The sequence below is a fragment of the Puma concolor genome, chromosome A2, assembly GCF_028749965.1.
Source record: "Puma concolor isolate L17-30 chromosome A2, mPumCon1.1.hap2, whole genome shotgun sequence".
Classification (NCBI taxonomy): domain Eukaryota; kingdom Metazoa; phylum Chordata; class Mammalia; order Carnivora; family Felidae; genus Puma; species Puma concolor.
Genome location: NC_141668.1, coordinates 60958019 through 60979175, shown reverse-complemented (window position 1 = coordinate 60979175; position 21157 = coordinate 60958019). Strand labels below are relative to the sequence as shown.

At 34.6% G+C, this 21157-nt stretch overlaps 1 protein-coding gene across 3 annotated transcripts in view; it reads right to left on the bottom strand.

Annotated features, from left to right (window-relative positions):
• The window catches only part of CRPPA (CDP-L-ribitol pyrophosphorylase A), a 325844-nt gene that overhangs the window by 118857 nt on the left and 185830 nt on the right, over nt 1–21157 (bottom strand). For all 3 annotated transcript variants that reach the window (XR_015246505.1, XM_086694960.1, XM_025929290.2), the window contains exon 9: nt 11256–11387. Coding sequence is in view for 2 of the 3 variants with exons in the window: in XM_086694960.1 (XP_086551086.1) it covers nt 11256–11387 (132 nt within the window). In the remaining variant the exon portion in view is untranslated. The remainder of the gene's footprint in view (nt 1–11255; nt 11388–21157) is intronic.

Sequence of the window (21157 nt, the reverse complement as noted above, 5' to 3'; positions counted from 1 at the left end):
AGTATTCAGAGATGCCGTCATTGGCTTAGAATGTCAAATCTTAAAATAATTATCTTGACTTCACATTTCTCTTAATTTCATTTCCCACTCTACTTGATGTCTTCAAGTCCTCTAGCATGCACGTGAAGTTCTCCACTTGATTCAGTTAAATGTTGCAATTTTAGAGTTCTTTGTACAGCTGCTTCTGAAGTTTGGATAATTAGTCTTCCATAGAATGAAAATAAACAGAGAAAGGTATCTCCTTCCAATGTTATTTAAGGAAAATCCACATTAAACTCAGAGTATATATACAACACACTTTATTTCAAAGGGCTGACATAATGCCATATACATTAGAAAACTCTCAATTTTCCAGGAACTAATTATTTAGTTTACTCTTTCACCCTATTTGCCATGTCTATTTTTTTTTTCTATTTCATGAGTCAAACAAAATATCAGACTCATGGCAACTAAAATTAAATCCTATTTTTGACTTTGCTTTGATATTAGTATTATAGCAGTTTTGCTGCGGGGAAGGTTTATAGAAAATCATGACTCCCGATAAAGTTTCTCAATATTTTCTGTAAGTCTACAAAGCTGTCTTCCCTGAAAATTACCAATACAATGTCAGATTCATTGGATTCCTTTTATTCCTAGTCATTTAGACTTCCTACGATACCTATCTTTTCCGGAAACTCTTCTCCAAGCCTCTACGACAAAACACTTCTGGGTTATATACTCTTAATGTAATAGGTCCCAACTTATTGAATACTACCACTTTATAGCTATTATTTTGTAATTCAAGGTTCACTCACTAGAACTCAAATAAGATAGCCTATCTACAAACATATGTTTATCTTTTTGATGTATGGATATTTGATACGGACTTGATATGAATTTGACCTAAATCAAGCTCTTGAAAAAAAAAAATTATATAGATTACATCAAGGTAAGTTGCTATTTCTTTGCTCTTCATCTCTCTGCTACGACATCTTCAGCTGTTATTATTCTATTCACATATCAAAAAAAAATGTGTATGATATGTACATGCATATATATTACTTATTATATATATACAACCTAGGTTTTTCATTAAAACATTTCTAGCCCTATTTAAGGGTACCAACCCCTTACTCTGCATGGGGCAGGTATCAAGAAATATTTAACCTTAATATTTGCACTCAGGTATTATTGTGGAAGACAGTGTCTGATATGACTCCTAATCATCACCACCTCCAACTACATATGCCCTTGTGTAATCATCTCCCCAGAGGGTGCATAGAGCCTAGTAATTTACTTCTGATGGACAGAACACAAGAAAGATGATGGGATGTCACTTGGTGATTATGTTCTAGAAGACTGACTTTTTTCTTGGTCCTCTCTCTTGCATGGTCTAACACCGTGAGATACTCTATGAACAGGCCCCAACCACAAGCTTGTAAAGATCTGAGGCCTCAGTGCAAAAGGGCCCAGAAGAACCAAATCCTTCCAATAGCCAGATAAGTGAGCTAGGAAGCAGATCACTACCAGTGGAGCCTTGAGATGACTTGAGTCTTGAGAAAGGCCCAGAACAGCTGAACCCACAGAGACTGTGAGATTATAAACATTTTTTTAAGCCACTAAGTTTGAGAGTAATTTGTTATGCAGTAATAGCTAACTAATACATTATTCGAAAACATAAGTGCATTAGTTTTCCAAGGCCATTTTCATTCATAATGTTGCTTCATTTATTCCAAAAAATTAAGTCGAGATCTGTAGAAGTTTGTACCTAATACACCATTTCATTTACGTATATCTAAATGTAATAGCTTATTGCCACTCTAATGAGGCTAAGTAAGCTATCCAAACTCCCTAAAAAGTGTTTTGTTTTTTAATCTCACACAATTTGGAAGATACATTATATTTTATGATCTTCCTATTTTCCCAAAGAATGACTAAGTTTAAACATTAAAAGCCAAAACAATATTGGAAGTGAAAAATATTTAGTCTCATAAACATTCCCACATCAAAACAGTTTGATTACTCTGAACAGGGTATTATGGGTTTCTGTAAACAGATTTGGTACAGCATGTTTGGTGTGCATGCCACATGATTCAGTGCCATGGAAAGAATTGTGTGCTAAGTAAATAATTCCCAGTTAAACTACAAGTAATTGCTTGCTGCGGGAAGTGGAGTTTTAAGTCTAACCTCCTCCAAGATTATCATTAAAAATCAGTGTTCTGGTATTTGATAGCATATACCTATTCTCTAAATGATCATACTTAAAGGATGACTCATGTTAGAGGACAGAGAGCAAACGGGATGCAGTTAAGAGGGAAAGACTGGTATCAACTCTAGCTTACAAATTCAGGTCTTTTGCCACAAAAGTATGCTACAGCAGTTTGACCTGTTCATACAGTTCTCAGTGTTTCATTATGAATTTACCCGGAGTAAATGACAAAGAGATCCATCAACAAGAATGATTACTGAATGTCCTTTACCGTACATACAAGACTTTGAAAACCCAGGCAGTACAAAAGGACAATAGTATTTAACTCATCGAGTAGAGAGATCTGGCTTACACTTTGTGACAGAAAATCAATTTACACAGCTTTATTTAAGTTAATGTTGTTGTTAAAACACTTCATTTCACCATTCCATATCTTATTGTGGAGGTTTATAGAAAAATCTCTAATCTTTTACAAATAATTTTTTTTTAAAAAAAACACAGAATTAGAAACCTGCTTTGGTAAATTTCTTCATTTTTTATATGCTTTCCAGAGCTGTAGTTGAAGAACGAGTGACACTGACGAGCAGTGAGAAAGTAACTAAGCTCATCACGTTACCTTCTGACCTCTCCCAAGACTTGGATTTTCTATTTCTGCCAATTGGTGCAGTCCTTCCCAATGGCCTCACCTTGTGAAAAATACTCAAAAAGCCAAACTTTGTTTCCAAAGACCTATTTCCCACTTCATCAAACCCAGTGGAATGACAGCTCTGAGAAGAAAGGAGACAGAGGAAAATGCATAGACTAAAATGGTACACAGTCCCTACCATGCTAACTTGTTTACTATTTTAACATTTCACTGATGGATGCTAATTTGTTTCCTGTCACAGACTGGATGTGTGTGTCTCCTGTCAAAATTCCTGTTGAAATTCTAACTCCCAGAATGTGTTAGTATTAAAAAGTGAAGGCTTTGGTTGGTGATTAAGTCATGAGAGTGAAATCCTCATGAACAGATTAGTGCTATCATTAAAACAGACCCCAGAGAGGCCTCCCCCTCTCCCTGACATGTGAGGACGCTATGAGAAAATGGTGGCCTGCAACAGGGAACAGGGTCTTCACCAGAACTTGACCAAGCAAGCACTGGGATCTTAGAATTTCAACCTCCAGAAATATGAGAAATAAATTTCTGTTGTTTATAAGTTACCCAATCAACGGTATTGTTTTAGCAGAATAGACTTGGACATTCTCCTCATTGACTTTTACTTTATTGACGTAAAAAAAAAAAAAAAAAAAAAAAACCCACAAAAAACAAACAAAAAAAGAAAACAGTTCCCTCTCTCAATTATAATGAAATATATCAACTACAACAAATAATTTCTCAAGAAAATAAATGAAATAATATTATGGGTAAAGTTTATGGTCACATAAGAAGAGGGAAGAATATCTAGGCTCAGGTTCAGAATTTCCCTGTCAGAGTGAATAACGGTTGATGGGGTCATGTGACATTGGGGTCATGTCATACTGTCATGTGCCCACCTCCTGTGTCTCCATCTTCTCATCCAGTGGAGGCTTCAAGAATTTCTGATTCTGCATTTTACAAATGAATAGACCTACACAAATTATATCACTTGCTCAAGCTCATATAGCTAGTTGTTTCAATTAAATGGGATGATGCTAATTCAGACCAAGAAATAATCAGTTAAATAATAGTTTTGGAAAAATCTTTAGCCATAAGCCTGTGTGCTTCTATTTCTAAATCCTTGAGCATGTAAGATGTATAGATTAAATAAAAAAACTGGTACAGGACTTATAAATTTTACAGAGTTTACAGATTCTATTGTCATAAAAATTCAGGTGTAAAATATTATTTAAAAAAATGTGTAAATTGTGACATTAAAATACCACATGGAGGCCTGGATTCAGGTAAATGACAAGCCCTTGACAGTCAATATAACATGTTAAAGGTACTGTGATTTCAACCTAGGACAAAATTCTTTCACCTAGGTTGATGGGGCTAACACTGCCAAGTGGTTCAACCAATACCTTCTCCAACCATACCCCAGTTTTCGTTAATATGCTAGAGAGACTACAGAGGAAAAAAAAAAAAAACTACATTTCTTCAGATTCTGTTTTATCAAAATTCTATGGATTCTGCTATGCACATACAGGAGACTTAGAAAGTAGCAGTGAGCAGGTTGGCTTGGTTTCAGAAACAGGGAAAGTAGGTCTAAGGCAAAGACTTTGAATTTTCTGTATGATCTGTGGTACAGTTTCTACCTGTAGTTTCCTAGCATCGTATGTACCCAGAGTCAGTGATGGAAGGCACTTTTACTAGCACAGTCACAGAGGAGCAGAGCATTTCTGCCCCCTGCACTGTTCTTGACTAGGTGGTATCCAATCTTGGCTTCATGACTCTTCAGAAATTCTTTAAGATACAAAATGTACTAAAATAAAACTTTCTTTTACACAACCACTGATACATTTTGTTTACAACTAAGAAACTTAACCAGATAGTTTATGAGTGTTTAGAATGTTTGCTCTTAATGAACAAGAAGAGATGATCTCAGAGTTAGCGGAGAAACTTTTTCAAATGGTCATTCTTCATTCCCTTACTCAAGTTCATCTCCACATTCCATCATGTCATCTGGTATTCCAGAACCTCCACAGAGGTGACAGTCATAAATAACCTAAAGAGGGTCAACAGTTCATTCCAGTATGTCAATATACTGAAGAACCACTCACCTAAGTCAATCATCCAAATCTGGTTCACATTACACTTTCATCAGGGCTTGAGCTTGTGAAATATATAGAGCCCCAGGTATATGCCTGATCGATTGAAATAGATTCCCTAAGGTACAGGCTAGAAATATATATTTATTAAATTCGTCAGGTGAATATAATACTGCCAGCTAAGGACTTTTACAAGAACCAGTATTTAGAAGCCACTGGCACAGAAAATCATTCATCAGCTGGGCCTAATGTAACTTCATCAAAACAACAACTTAAACTTATTTCTTCCTCCCAGAATACCAGTAGAACACTCAAACAAGAGAAAAGTGTACTAATGTTAGGTCTGGACTTGAGAAAAATACCTACTAAGATTTTTCATGCTATCTTTGTGAAGAAGAGGGATAAAGCTGAATGCAAAAAGCAATGGGCACATTATTCAATGGTGCACTGTCTATACAATGACATCAAAAAAGATACTTATCATTGGAATAATATCTTTTGAACCTAGAAGCCCCATCTGTGAAATGGTGAGTATGGTTTAAGTTGTATTACAGTAACAACAAAGTTTCTTTTTCATGCTACAACTCTACTGTCAACTTGCTGGAGGCTCTAAGTCACAGCATTTTCATTACCGAAAGAATGCCCACAGTTTGGAACATTTCTAGTGGTACTGGGTACATAAAACATATATCAAGTTTTATATTCAACAAATGGATAACTGTTTTTCTATTCTCAACACTTCTGATACCAAATGTTCATTATTTTATTTTTCCCACACTAAACAATTCTGACACTAACTACCCAGAATGAGCACAGACCATAAAGGTTAATGGTTCAGTCCCACAAGACTACCTTCTGGTTCAGATGGCAATCCAAGTCAGGGTCATCTGTACTCCTTACCAACAGGCTATATATAGATCAGGGGTTCCCATAACAAACACCCCCCCCCCAACCCTTGTGTTTGATAATTTGCTAGAATTGGCTCACAGAACTCAGGAAAACAGTTTACATATTATCACCAGTTAATTACAAGAAACATTTTTTAAAAATATACTTGCAAATGTTTGCCTTGAAAATCAGAGTTGTGACATGAAAAAAATATTTTAGACTTCAACAAAGACTGAAAGCTCTGAACTATGGTCTTGAACAGTTCATGCCAGAAATACTAAGTGTCTATAACTTCACTATTTTATCATCACATACAGATTTGAAATAATTAGCACAGGTTCCCAAAATACATAATTTATATCATGGACCTACCTCATGACAACTTGCATCATAAACTTAGAATAATAAGATGAAGAGTAATATTTTACATATAAATTTAAAAGAATACTTAAAAGGGGGATTAAGATCCTTTATGTAGATTAAGCTATAAAACCTGGTTTTAATTATTCACAGTTATGCTTGTAAGGTTATTTTAGAAAGAGGAATAGGACTTGATTTAAATTCATCCAACAAATTTTAAGGGCTAACTTTATGCTACGTTTCTAGCCTAGAACATAAATTTCAAATCTTTCCTTATTTATTTACAACTTGAGGAACTGAGCACTCGATGATAAAGTCAGAAAACTTAATACATAAATGGTCAAGCCAGCCACTTGATCCATAAGTCTAAGTTGAAGGTATCTACAAAGAATCTATTTTCTTTTTTCCTTTTTTTAAAATTTTAATTAAATCCAAGTTAGTTAACATATGGTGTAAAAATGGTTTCAGGAGTAGAATTTAGGGCTTCATCACTTACATACAACACTCAGTGTTCATCCTAAGAGGTACCCTCTTTAATGACCATCACCCATTTAGCTCATTCCCCCACCAACCTCCTCTCCAGAAACCCTTAGTTTGTTTTCTGTATTTAAGAGTCTCTTGGGGCACCTGGATGGCTCAGCCAGTTAAGTGTCCAACTTTGGCTCAGGTCACAAACTCGTGGTTCCTGAGTTCAAACCCAGCGTTGGGCTCTGTGCTAACAGCTCCGAGCCTGGAGCCTGCTTCAGATTCTGTGTCTCCCTCTTTCTCTGCCTCTCCCCCGCTCAGACTCAGTCTCAATCTCTCCCTATCAAAAATAAACATTAAAAAAAAAAAAAAAAACTTGAAAAAAACTTTAAATAAATTAAAAAAAGAGTCTCTTATGGTTTGCCTCTCTGTTTATCTTATTTTTCCTTCCCTTCCCCTATGTTCACCTGTTTTATTTATAAATTCCACATATGAATGAAATCATAAGGTATTTATTTTAAAGGACTAATTTTTTGAAGCTAGCAGAATATTTTAAAGTCAATTTTGGAAAAAGTTAATTTATTCTTTACTACATTGATATAGATAAGGAACATATTCAGTAATTTACCAAATGTTATCTCTATGATCAGAAAAATATGCAAAGTTATGAAGTATATCTAGAGCTAAGCAAAGCATTTGTTAACATTTCTTATATCAATAAAAAATATGGATAAATTGAGTTGAGTTGAAACATTATATAATTAGATGGCACTTGTGAGTAAGTGAATTATCAAGGAATTATCAGTAACTGATCATGGATAACATTGTAGAACATTTATACTCAAGAAGGAATCAATCCTTAACCTTTTCCAAATCAGTTTCTTCCCTAAAGATGCACAGAGACTGCAAATGTCTAATTATGAAGAAACTATGGCTAATTGATCATAGGTTATATTACAGATCCAAAAAGATAAACGATTGAAATACAATTAACAAGTTTAAATTCACCAAACACAGAAAGCCCTATATATTTATGGGGAACTCTATACAAACACAAATAGAGGCTTTACAGCATCGTATGTTTAAAAAGAAAAAAAAAAAGCTTGCATAATTCTATTTAATTATAATTATCCTGTATGTCAACACTGTGAAGGAGCAGCCAAGCAGTCCAGACCATGCACATAACCAGAGATACTATATACATAACAATGCAGGTCTTCTTAAAGCTAGAAAGACCACACGTACAAGCACAGATACTGAAGCCAATCCATTTTATCTTCCAAGGAGGAATTACCAGTAAACTGAAAGCCTACCCAAACAAACTCTTAATGTTATGTCTTATGAAAAATGGTTAAAAATCTTTCTATATTTCACTGATCTAGGTTTCACAGATCAGAGACTGAAAAGGACACATAATAACAATCTATGAAAACACCCTAATGCTTATCATAGAGATGGATTTGTTTAGGAAACAAAGTTCAACGTATGAACACTACAAAAAGCTATGTCTCCCGGCACCACGGAAAGTACAAACCAACACTCTTCTCACTAAACAATGACAGAAGTTCCACCTTACGAAACTTGGTATTCTTAGTGTTGATATAATACTTGTCAAGTAGGCACTCAAAATTAAAGATACTGATTTAACTAAGTGGAAAAATTAGTACTGAATTAAAAAGTCAAAGTTAAAAAAAAAAAAAAAAAGTAAAAAGACTGTCCAGAGGTACTGCTTTCTTTACACGTGGACTATTTATGAGCGCTATTCCCTGAAGTTTCATTTAGAGAATAGCCTCATGAGTTGTCCATGTTTAATCAGGTATAGTAGAAAATGGAAAACAGCATCCAGTTTGTCCCCAATTTGGAGATATAAAATGTTCATTAGTATATTAAGCATTTGTGAAAAGCCCTTCATAGAAGACATCTGTTTAACTCTATTCACTGATGTCTCCCCAATTTTTTAACCATAGCCCTTTTTAATGGGGTATCTGATGAACATTCCAGGGTCCTTTGGTAAATGCTCTTTAAGGTAGAATTATGCACTGGACATGTGTTGAGCTAACAGCCAACTGGCACCTGTGTCTTTAAGGACAAAATTAAACACTGTATTTTAAATGTCCTCACATATTTGAAACATCTTTACTATTCTATTTTTAGGAAAACAAAAGCAACATCTACTTAAGCTATCTTTGCTTCCTAAAAAGATGAGAGACATATCTTGAAGGCTTTGCAAGGTCATCTTTTCCCCACTCCTGATAGCTAAGTAGATAGCTCGATTGAAAGGTCCAAATTTGCTCAAAATAATAATGGTCAGATACAAAGTTGTAGGCCGGAAAGGTGGCTCCTTTTCAACAAGGCCACTTTTCCGACCAGGAAGCCTTCCCAGGTACAGAGTCACATAGATATGCAACTGCATTCCACTAATGTGTAGAGCATGCCAGTTGGGAGGAAATGAAGCATTTTATTGTGAATATCAACTCTACAAGGGTTACCAGGTTTAGTAAATAACAACACAAGATGCCTACTTACATTTGAATTTCAGGCGGGATAACAAAGAATTTTAGTGTTAAGTACGCTTCATGCAATAATTTGACATACGAAAAATTAGTGTTTATCTGAAATTCAAATTTCACTAGGCAGGCTATAGTTCATTCAGACCATACTGTCCACTGGCATGTCAACTACAATGCATACAGACTTTTTGTGCTTAGCCTAAATCATAGAAAAACAGAGTCCCAGAGAGTGTGTGTGCTCTACCAGTTCTCAGCTTTTGAGATTTTTTTCAAAGAACTATATTTTATATCTGGATAGTATAGTGTTACTACTGTGTATCCATGACTCCTTTGCATGGCCCAAGAGAAAGAACTGATCATTCCTACCACAATAATCTGGAGTACAGCCAAAGACACTCTGGTGAAGAGGAAATATTCTTGAACAAAGATACAGACCCAAGTTTTTATTCTTATTCTACCAGTTATGCGCTGTCCCGCAAGTGTGTATCTTTAGTCCTTGGCTGTTCTGACTTGAACAGCCCTTATAACGCTAACATATTGCACTTACAAGATCCTAAGTAAATTCAGCTTTGCCTCGTACTTGATGATCAACTGGAAGTAATGCTTACATATTTTAGAAGCAGAGAAAACCATCTCAAAGGAAACCAACGAACTGGCTAAACGATGGTCCTTATATTTAATTAAAATCCATTGTTTCAAAATAAATATTGTTACCTTCAGGCTAACAAGGTACCTTAAAAATCTCACAAACAATAACTGTTATTCATCAACTATATAACTTTAAATGTCATTCCTTACATAGTCAATACCAAATCACTTTTATTCTACACCATTAAAAACCCCATGGACTATTTCACTTTCTTGATTCCTGTGGGGTACCTGTAACAAGCTACAAAGCATTCTTGCATTTCAGAGAAAGCAATCTATGCACAAAGGGCAAATCCATCTTCCCTAACAGATTCTCCAAAGAGTCTGATTTAAATAGCATTTCTCTGCACTCAGAATCTATAATGCTAATTCATTTTGCCTTCAGCTTACCTAACTTTCTGTTTTGAATACAGGGACAGTAAGAATTTTTCCCTGATTAAATACCATGCCCTCTTATAATATGAATGCCAGGCACTGCTTTCAAGTAATTAAAAACCTGATCACCAACATTTTTAGCACAACATAAAAGAAACAAGCCATTTCAAACTATACAAATGGCTGAGTTGTGAACTCAGTTAAATACAAAAGTCTATTTCAATTTGAATTTCAAATTTTGAATTCCAAATTTGGGGCATATTTAATTTATTGTTTAGGGGTGCCTGGGTGGCTCAGTTGGTTAATCGTCTCACTTCGGCCCAGGTCACCATCTCACAGTTCGTAAGTTTGAGCCCCGCGTCAGGCTCTGTGCTGACAGCTTAGAGCCTGGAGCCTGCTTCAGATTCTGTGTCTCCCTTTCTCTCTCTGCCCTCCCCAGCTCATGCTTGCACTCTGTCTCTGTCAAAAATAAATAAACTTAAAAAAATTTTTTTAATTAAAAAAAATAATTTATTGTTTATTTGAAATTCAAATGTATTCAGATATTCTGTATTTTTTATTTGCTAAATTTGGACAATCCATGAGGGCCACCTTGTGTAAGATATTCACCAATTTCACTTTTTTTGTTAATCAAAACATTTTTTTTTAATTTTGGGGCGCCTGGGTGGCTCGGTTGGTTAAGCGTCCGACTTCAGCTCAGGTCATGATCTCACGGTCTGTGAGTTCAAGCCCCGTGTCGGGATCTGTGCTGACAGCTCAGAGCCTAGAGCCTGTTTTGGATTCGGTGTCTCCCTCTCTCTCTGCCCCTCCCCTGTTCACGCTCTGTCTCTCTCTGTCTCAAAAATAAATAAACGTTAAAAAAAAATTTTTTAAATAAATAAATATATAAATATATAAATAAATAAATAAATAAATAAATAAGTTTTTCCGTTAGAGTCAAGAGAGTTCCACCTACTACAGAACATGAATAGATGGGTAACTTTCCAGCCACAATTCTTCTCATCATTATTGTATCTTTGCTTTTAACAACTCACGTTCTCACCCTTACAACTGTAGTGTACAGAACATAAATCTGAGACAAAAATTTTACCTACCTGTGGATAATATATAAGAAGACCACATAATAAAATATTTCTTTTTTTCACTTCCTTTGCATATTCCCTAATCTGTATTAGGTTTTCCATTTTCTGATCAAAAGGTACTGATTTATAATCAAGAAAATACACCTGCAAAATAATACAAAAGGTCACATTAGAATATAATCCTTTCTCTTTGCTTTGAAAAATATAATATTAAAAAAGCTCAAAATACAAATATAATAATATTTAAAAGTTTGTGTTAATTTCTAGATAAGCATATCAAGCCATAAATGCTCAGTAAGATTACTGTATCCTTTACAAATACAAAGACAATAAACAGTCACTGAGAACACGATGTTGAAAAATATAAAATGCCAATATTCTATTTCCACTTGTGTCAGAGTCAAATGTATAAAAAAACATGATTTCCACCATTCACCTAGATTAATTTATAAATTGCAACTAGGCTAGGTAGAAATATGATAAATTAAGCAATTACTAATATTAATAAAATTAAAGGAAGTGCTCTATTACATTCATAGTTTTTTAGACTCCCTTTCAAACTGATAATTCAAATTCTAATAAATCATCTATGTCTTAGAGTAAATCCAGAATTACATTTTTTGCAGTGTTAAATAATATTTTTTCATGAAATTATTCCAATGACTATTTTTTAAGCATTATTTTTCATTTAAATTTTAAGGAGCTCAGGATAAGATTTCCTCCTTTCTTCAAATTTGAAGTTTTAGGGTAATGTTTGTCTTTTGTGGGACATAAACTATCTAAATCACAATAATATCAAAATAAAATGCAAATGCAAACACAGAATAAACATTAAGAAATATTTGTATTTTTTTCACAGTATCAAGAATTGTAACTCTTAAAATTTACAATTTGTTCAATTACACGTATTTATTATCTAGAAGCATTTTAAAATCTACCCCACTCAAAAACTCTTATACTAATCTCTTCCCTTCCTCGTTCTTCGATATAGAAATACACTCTATAGAAAATACACAATAAAATTTTATTATGTTCTTTAAGTAACACAAGGGACTGAGTTTTCACCCAACATATTGCATTTTGCTTGTCCAGGGAAAAGTACTTTTAAAATATCAATTTTAAAAGAGAATTATGTTAGGACATTTATGTATATTAATTCAGTAGGTAAGGTAAGTGAAATAAGCCATACAGAGAAAGACAGATACCATATGTGTCCACTCTTATGTGGATCCTGAGAAACTTAACAGGAACCCATGGGGGAGGGGAAGAAATAAAAAGAGGTTAGAGTGGGAGACAGCCAAAGCATAAGAGATTCTTAAATAAAACTGAGAACAAACTGAGGGCTGATGGGGGGTGGGACGGAGGGGAGGGTGGGTGATGGGTATTGAGGAGGGCACCTGTTGGGATGAGCACTGAGTGTTGTATGGAAACCAATTTGACAATAAATTTCGTATATTTAAAAAAAAAAAGACATACATATGTCGCTGCTTCTTCCTAAAATCTAAAGTGACAATAAAGGCTTTTTTCCTTAAAAATGCTCTACTATTAAGAAACAAAAAGAGGGGCGCCTGGGTGGCTTGGTCGGTTGAGCGTCCGACTTCGGCTCAGATCATGATCTCACGGCCCGTGAGTTCGAGCCCCGCGTCGGGCTCTGTGCTGACCGCTCAAAGCCTGCAGCCTGTTTCAGATTCTGTGTCTCCCTCTCTCTTGGCCCCTCCCCTGTTCATGCTCTGTCTCTCTGTGTCTCAAAAATAAATAAACGTTGAAAAAAAAATTAAAAAAAAAAAGAAAAGAAACAAAAATAATAGAAAAAGAAGAAAAAGCAAAAACAAAACAAAACAAAAAACAATGAAGATGAAAAGCAGGAAGAAAAGGGTCTCAGGCCTTACTATACGCTGAATAGCTGAAGAAAAGACAATGTTACCCTGTGATCTTGAGCTTACCCTCCCCTAGCAGTGATTCCCTGAAAACTTACAAAGATGAAATTTCAGATTTTTTTTTTTTTTTTTTACCAGGCAACATTGCTTATAGCAAATATAATTTGAGACTGGTGAACTACAGCCAGGCTGGAATAAGTGTTAATGAACTATAAATGCTAGACCTTTCCTTCAGTGAAATTTAACTTGAAACTAGGTGTTGCCCTAGCTGAAACCTAGGAAGCTAACATCAGTTGTTACTAAAGATACTAGTTCCTATTTATAGTTTGAGACTTTTAGAAGGATAGCTCACCCACGACCTTCTCTGACCTCCTTCCCTCACCCTTTAAAAGCCAAGGTAGGGGAGAAAAAGGGGGGGGGGGGGCGGGGGAAGGCAGTCCTTATAACTAATATGACATTGTGAGCTCAAGAGCTAAAGCGGAAGAGACATGACCATCACCGTCTTTTTTCCTGTCCTGTAGTCTTTTACAATGTTGCACAAACTAGTGCCACAGGCATCTTCTAGTTTTCTGAGTTTATGATATCTATCTGAAGCTAAAATTACTGGTTGTGGACTTGCCAAAAAAAAAAAAATGCAGGGTAATTCCCCAAACTCAAAAGGCATTTATGAAATTGCAGTCATATTATGAATCTAAAGCTAGGAGACTGGCCAAGGCCAAGGCTAAGACTCTCTCCTGGGCCCAGACTGCCAGATCATTACATAGCCCCATACCATCTGGAATGACGAACAATGCTGTTGTTTGGGGTCACAAGCCTCATAGTACTATTTAACTCTTTTAACTGTGTAATTATTCTTACTATTCAGATACCATGAAATACTAGCAACCACCTTACCCAACAAACTTTATGTCAATGAAATGTCCTTGAGTTATGCAATGCACAACCCAGGAAACCTTACTGTTAGCCTAGATAGTGAATGAGGCAGACAGACACTTCTCATTTAATATAAGTCTTCCTAACAAATTTTCAGTTCTGAAAAATCTTAAATTAACTAAGGGGGCCGGGGGCGGGGGAAGTGCAGAAAGGGTTTCTGGAAAAAATAGCACAAGGAGCAGAAAAGACAAGACCATTCTACTTCATAATTACAGCCTCCATAGAGATTTTAAAATGCATAGAAATTAAAGAGCGGAAATGCTGGGAATGCACTAATTGGAGAAGGAATGATAGATACAACTGGGAAAGGAGCTCTGCACTGCAAAGCTGTCATTGAACTTGGCCCAGGAGGAAGTGCACCTGCCCGTGGAACCTCCATGTGAAGTCAGAGCCGGGAGTGGGTGTTCATTTTTCAATTTTCCTAAAAGAGTATCCTAAAAGAGAGCCTAAGGGTAATAACTTTGGGAGCTTAAAAGCTGTAGAACTAAACTGTAGACAAGAATAAATTATACTGAAATGAAAAGGTTCAATAGGTAAAGTGTGCTGAATGTGTGTTTTGTTTTAAACCAAGGACAGAAATTAGAGACCTTACACTGAGTTAACTTACACTTAATTATGTATATTTAAAAAAAGTAATGGTATTTAATTAAAGCTATATACAACTACATTTTATAGGTTTTAGAACTAAGAAGAGGGAGAAAAGGATAATGTGTACCAATTATAGGAGTAGATTATAGGAGTAAATTAAAAGTAGCAAAAATAAAAATAAAACAATTGGCCAACAGCAGTAACAAAACAAGCTTGTCAAAAGAACTCAAATATAAAGGTAATATACATAAATTAAAAACATTTAACTCTTTCATAGTATCAGATTGAATTTTTTAAGGAAAATCTAACAATATGCTAGTTGTAAGACAAATATCTAAGGCAAACTATCCTGACAAGCACATGTTAAAGTATGAACAAGATATGCCATGCAAATACTACCAAAAAAGAAGGATGTAGCAATATGATTCATTTTAGCTTAAGACAAAAACCTTAATTCAGAGGAATAGAGTATAGTAAAAAAAAAAAAAAAAGAAAGAAAGAAAGAAAATTATAATCATAACCTTATTACTAAGAACAATTATTTGAATACACAAAGGAAAAAAAAAATCCTGACCCAATTATGAGAACACAGTTTCCAAATCCACAAATGTATATGTTTTACTGCACTTCTCTTAGAAACTAGTGTATCAGTGAAGCATATTAAAAAGCAAAACAAAGTTGTAATACCTTCTGCTTCCAGTGCAGCAGCTAAATTAAGAGGTTTTTCCTCTCCTTCCTCTCCTTATTATTTTATTCCCGTCTTTCTGGCTGTTCTTATCTAGAAAAAGTTGTATATGAGTTGATGCCACTTCCAAATTATATGGACCTAACTCCCTTATCTACCACTTACACAGAAGCTATTTTTTTTTTTTTACAGAAACATGTATTATAGCAAAACTGCATAGTGAACTAAAAAACAAAGCACAATAGTTTCAGTTCTCACCAAGACATGAAATGTCAGTCAAGGACTGGAGGATTTTCACTCCAGCTAAAGATCTATTAGACACAAGACACCCTAGTTCCTTGGAAAGAAAAAAGAAACGGAACGCCAAGAAACCAGTCAGCCAATGCTATTCACCAAACATTCCATGAATTAACAAAACCATTCATAGAAATGAATTCCAGGCAAGCTATTGATACATCTACAAATTGCCTATGTTATCACATCAAACCACCAAACTATACTACCCATTAAGTAACCAGTTATTTAAACTATAGGTAAACTCAAAAATGTAGTAAAACCTAAGAGCATAATAAAGGTCATTTTCGTGAATGTGCTTAATTTTGTAATAGTTGACATAATCAGCTTTTAAAGAAACAGATATGGATATGGACTTATGAAATGTAAAGAAGTACAATGCATCTCAAAATTCTCCTTGACCAGATGGGAAGGCCTGATGACATCATGAGAAACAGAAGAAAATCTCTAGCATATGGATTTCCTAATACGAATACCGTGAAACCTAAGCATATACTTTACATTGTGCTACTAATTTTGAACTTTTAAAATCCACCAGTTAGTATGAGTTCCAGGAAAAAATTCAGTTGGTACAATAATGCAATCAAGTTTAATTTTAAAGACAGAGCAGGTTTATACAAATACAGCGAGGGCTACAAAATGATCATGATAGCTCAAGAGAAATGTAAATGTTTTTGCCTTAATAAAACAAACTTACAGGGTGGACAGTCTTGCATCCATGGAAATGTAGCAAAACATTTCATTTAGGTTGAGTTCTGCAGATTTGCTTATAAGCTACATTAGGTAGATATTCTTTGATCTCTTTTTGAACTATTGACTCATTTGCTACATATAAATTATAGTAACAGTATTTCTCCTTTAGGATGCCATTTCTAACAACTGTTTTTCATGCATATATAAAAAAAAGATAAGGATATCTTCCTACCCTCCACTCCCACATGCAAAGGAACATCTCATTTCATTTTCTTTTGACATAGCAAATTCACTCCAATAAACTAGTAAACTGCTTAAATATTTAACATATGGGTAGCTTCATGGCTTTGTGGGTGGGCAAGGTTTCTGGCAGAGTTTGGAAAATGCTCCTCTGTGCCTCATGTCTTCTACATTCAGTTCTACACATGCTTTATATTTGTCTGGTAACCATTTAATATATCCCTGGCCCCAGATGAATTCCAATCATTTTTTTTTATATTTTAATGTGTAATATTTCATTTGTCTCTGAGGACAGGTACATTAATTAAAGGACAATAATTAATATCAAGTATAATATTCTTTACAACATCAGGAATGTTCCATAACCCCACATTTAACACTTCTGTCTCATTCCAGACCCCATGTTAACAGGAAGGCCTGAGAAGGGAGTCAGGAATTGTGGTACGAAGAGAAATAGGGTCTTTGTTTATTTGATTAGGAAGTCAATTTTTGAAGTTCAAGTATATATCTAAATATACACTTCTTAATGCCCACCTAAGTAGAAGGAAGGTCAATCAAAATCAAAATTCTGGTAATTATCAATCAAGTTACAAAGAACTGGTAGGTGGACCAGAGGCTCTCTGAAACCACACAACAGATACTGTGCAATTATCTACCTATAGGTACAGAAAAGTAAATTGTGGGAATTAGGCCCAGTATCTAGACAACATTACTTTCAAAATAATCATGGGGAGATCTAATAACAGATGAAACTAATACTAAGCAGATCAGAGTAAGAGTTTATCTTAAGGATTAAAAAAAAAGTTAGGGAAAGTTTCATCTCACGTCAACTATTTATGAACTACATGGATTCTATTAATGAAAATGAATAAACTATACCTTATTTTTTTTAACTATACTTCTAAAAAGAAAAAGGAACAAGCTTTTACTGTTGAACCAGTTCATTCTGGAACAAGTTTAAATCAATGCTACCAAAAAATTCAATGGATAATTATGATGAATAGAAGCTAATTAAAAGTTATAAGCTATCATAAAAATTCAGAGCAAATGTTTAACAACTCATCTATAAATCTTAAAATACCAGCTAAACTATTAGGTTGAGAAATTATGCCATGTAACCAAAGTAGTAAACAGCATTTTGCGTTAAAATATTAGCCATACAAAAGGTTTAAATTTTTCTATTGATTCAAAGAAGTAAAAAATAAAGGAGTTTTATAATGTCAAGACAAATGTTATACTTGTATACCCATTTTGTTTAGATCCTTATGTAAACAATCAAGGAAGTAATGAAAACAGAACTTCACTTTTTAAACGATTTATTTTTGAGAGAGAGTGTGATCAGGGGAGGGGCAGAGGAAGAGGGAGACAGAGAATGCCAAGGAGGCTCTGCATTGCCACTGCAGAGACTGATGCAGGGTTTGAACTCACGAACCGTGAAACCATGACTTGAGCCAAAATCAAGAGCTGAACGCTTAACCAAATGAGAAAGTGAGACAGCTAGGTGCACAGGAACTTCACATTAAACAATCAATGGGAAAACCTAATGTATCTTGAAAATATATATTTTTTTTCTTTTCAGATTTCACACGGTATTCTCCTAGAAGAACAGACTCGGCCACTGTTGCATTATGGCACAACTTCCTGAAGCATTACATACATATACAAGAGTATAGCAAACATTTCACCTTTGTACAATGTACTAACGGGCTGTACATATGCCGAGGACAAAAGAAGCCTGTGTGATATAAATACATTTTATTTGTTCATCATAAATCCTATTAATTTTGGGGGGGTCATTAATTTATGTGTTTGAGTTATAAAAAGAATGTTCTTTCCTGACTAAATGTTATGTTACTAGTTAAAATCCTCCTCTGAACAAATTGCATCTGGAATATGCAAAACAATAGAGTCTGACCTAAAACAGCCTGAGATTTTCTTACTTACATATAAAATATATTTCTGAAAATGTCGATGAATATGAATGTATGAAAATAAAATTCTTAAATTGAGAAAATTCCAGCTTCTGTTTCTGCCTACAAAAGAATAATATGGGTCAAATTTAGCTTACCAGTTGAAACAGACAAAAGTATGCAAACCAAACAAAGAAATTGAAGACATGAGGCACCTACAACAAGGGACACCTCTTAGAAATGAGAAAAAATGAAATGAGCCTTAGATTTGCACCAACCTACTCTTCCTTAAAACAGCTTCCAGGCTCTGGCACACTGAAGGGAGAGGCAGATATTTGGGTTTCACAGCATGGGGAGACAAATGTGGGTAGAGTTCACAGGGCAAAGTACTGAAGAGCAAAGAGGTACAAGGAGGCTGGTGACTATCAGACTAACTCACATATACAGCAGAGTATTGATCCCTGCACGCATTTGAGAATTAAAAAAAAAATAAAATAAAAAAGGTGATGCTGGGCAAAAACCTATTGGAGAAGATAAGAACATTGCCTGATGAACCTCCAAGGTCAGGAATAATGGTGGTAACCATTAGCCAGAGTAGAAAACTTCATAATAGGGGCGCCTGGGTGGCGCAGTCGGTTAAGCGTCCGACTTCAGCCAGGTCACGATCTCGCGGTCCGTGAGTTCGAGCCCCGCGTCAGGCTCTGGGCTGATGGCTCAGAGCCTGGAGCCTGTTTCCGATTCTGTGTCTCCCTCTCTCTCTGCCCCTCCCCCGTTCATGCTCTCTCTCTGTCCCAAAAATAAATAAACGTTGAAAAAAAAAAAAATTAAAAAAAAAAAAAAAAAGAAAACTTCATAATATAGGGCATTAGGTAGAGTACTGAAAAAGAATCTTGCCTCAGTTACAAACAATGTTTAGACCTACATTAAACATACTAGCTTGGCCTAAAAATCATAAAAGCAACGCTTAAAAGGATCAAACTGTTTCTAACTATATCCCAGGAAAAAAAAGTTCAAAAATATTCTAGCAATTAAAAAAAAAAATTCAGTAACCAGAGCAAGGTAAAATGCACAAAATCTAACAGCCAATCAAAATGTATCAAATGTCCAAAAAAGCAGAAAAACGTGGTCCATAAGGTGAAAAATCAATCAAAACCAACTCAGAAGTGACACATTTATTAGAATAAAAAAGGACATTAAAACAATTTTACGATTATGTTCCATTTGTTCACAAAGCTCTAGAAGAAAATGCATGGGTTAAGTAGAAAAAAAGATGTAAAAGAGACCTGAACCTAAATTATAAAGATGAAAATATCATCATCTGAGATTTAAAAAATATACACTGGGAAATATTAACAGCAGATTAGACACTGCAAAAGATTCGTGAATTTAAAATTATAGCAATAGCAACTACTTAAAATCAAACAGAAAAAAAGACTCAAAGGAAAAAAAAAAAAAGGAAAAACAGAGCAGTAGTGAGATAATGGATCAATTTCAAATAATCTGCTATACAGATAATTGGGTATTCCCAGAGAAGTATGGTAATGAACAGAAAAAATTATGGCTGAAAATTTTCCAAGTTAGATGAAAATTAAAAATCCACATAGCACACTTTAAATACACACACACACACACACACACACACACACACACACACACACACACACACACACACAACTTTCCAGGCATAAAAAGCAGCAGGAAAATACCCTTAAGAAGGAAATAAATACATCACTTGAAATGGAATCAAACTAATATCAAAGTACCAAGTAGCAGACTAGGATATTAAAAGTTACCATAACTGTTTCTCATATATTCAAAAGTAGAAAAGTAGAAGAGATAAAAAGGACACACACCAAACTTGCAGAAATAAAAACAGCAGTGCCTAAGATGAAAGACACACTGTATTTTTTAAAAATTCAGGCCTCTGCAAGTCTACATACATAGAATGGTGCAATGAGGTACATTCTCACAGCATATGTGTGCTCAGTTCAACAAAACGGCCGACCAGAGGTAAGAAACATCTGCGTGGCACATGCTCTCATCGTGGTGTAAGAACAAACTGAGCAACACACATTAATGAGTGAAATATCACATTCTGCTCATATGTTGTCATCTTAACGTGTATTACAGGTGTGAAGGTAACTTTTGTTCAATTTTATATTTGTGAAAAGGACATAAGCTATTCACTTTCAGGCTTCTGGATTCATTTAATTTAGGAAGACTTTTTTAAGAAAAAATCCTTCTTCAATTGTTAATATTATAATTCTCTAGTAGATCAATCAGTGTATTACACAATCCAAATAAAATGCAGAAATAGACTAGGAAATGAAACCTCCAAATATAATCCATAATCATTGCTTTCAAACTTTAGTCTTCATCAAATAACCTAATATTTCTTATTAAATATATAAGTAAATGCTGTACATGTGAATTAAAAGATAAAATGAATGTTCACAAATATAGAATAGAATGTTCACAAATAGAATTTATTTTGAAACAAAAAAAGTAAGCCTCCTCCAAAAATGTTGGAATATTACTCCTAAATTCAATTTGTAAGAGAAAAATAGATTTCCTCTTAGGAATGAGAAACACTTCAAAGGTTAATGCTATTATTTAGGGTAAATACATAAAGTAATTTAAGACATAAGTGGTCATTTATAGGCACAATAAGGTATTCTTCCTAACATGAAGCAT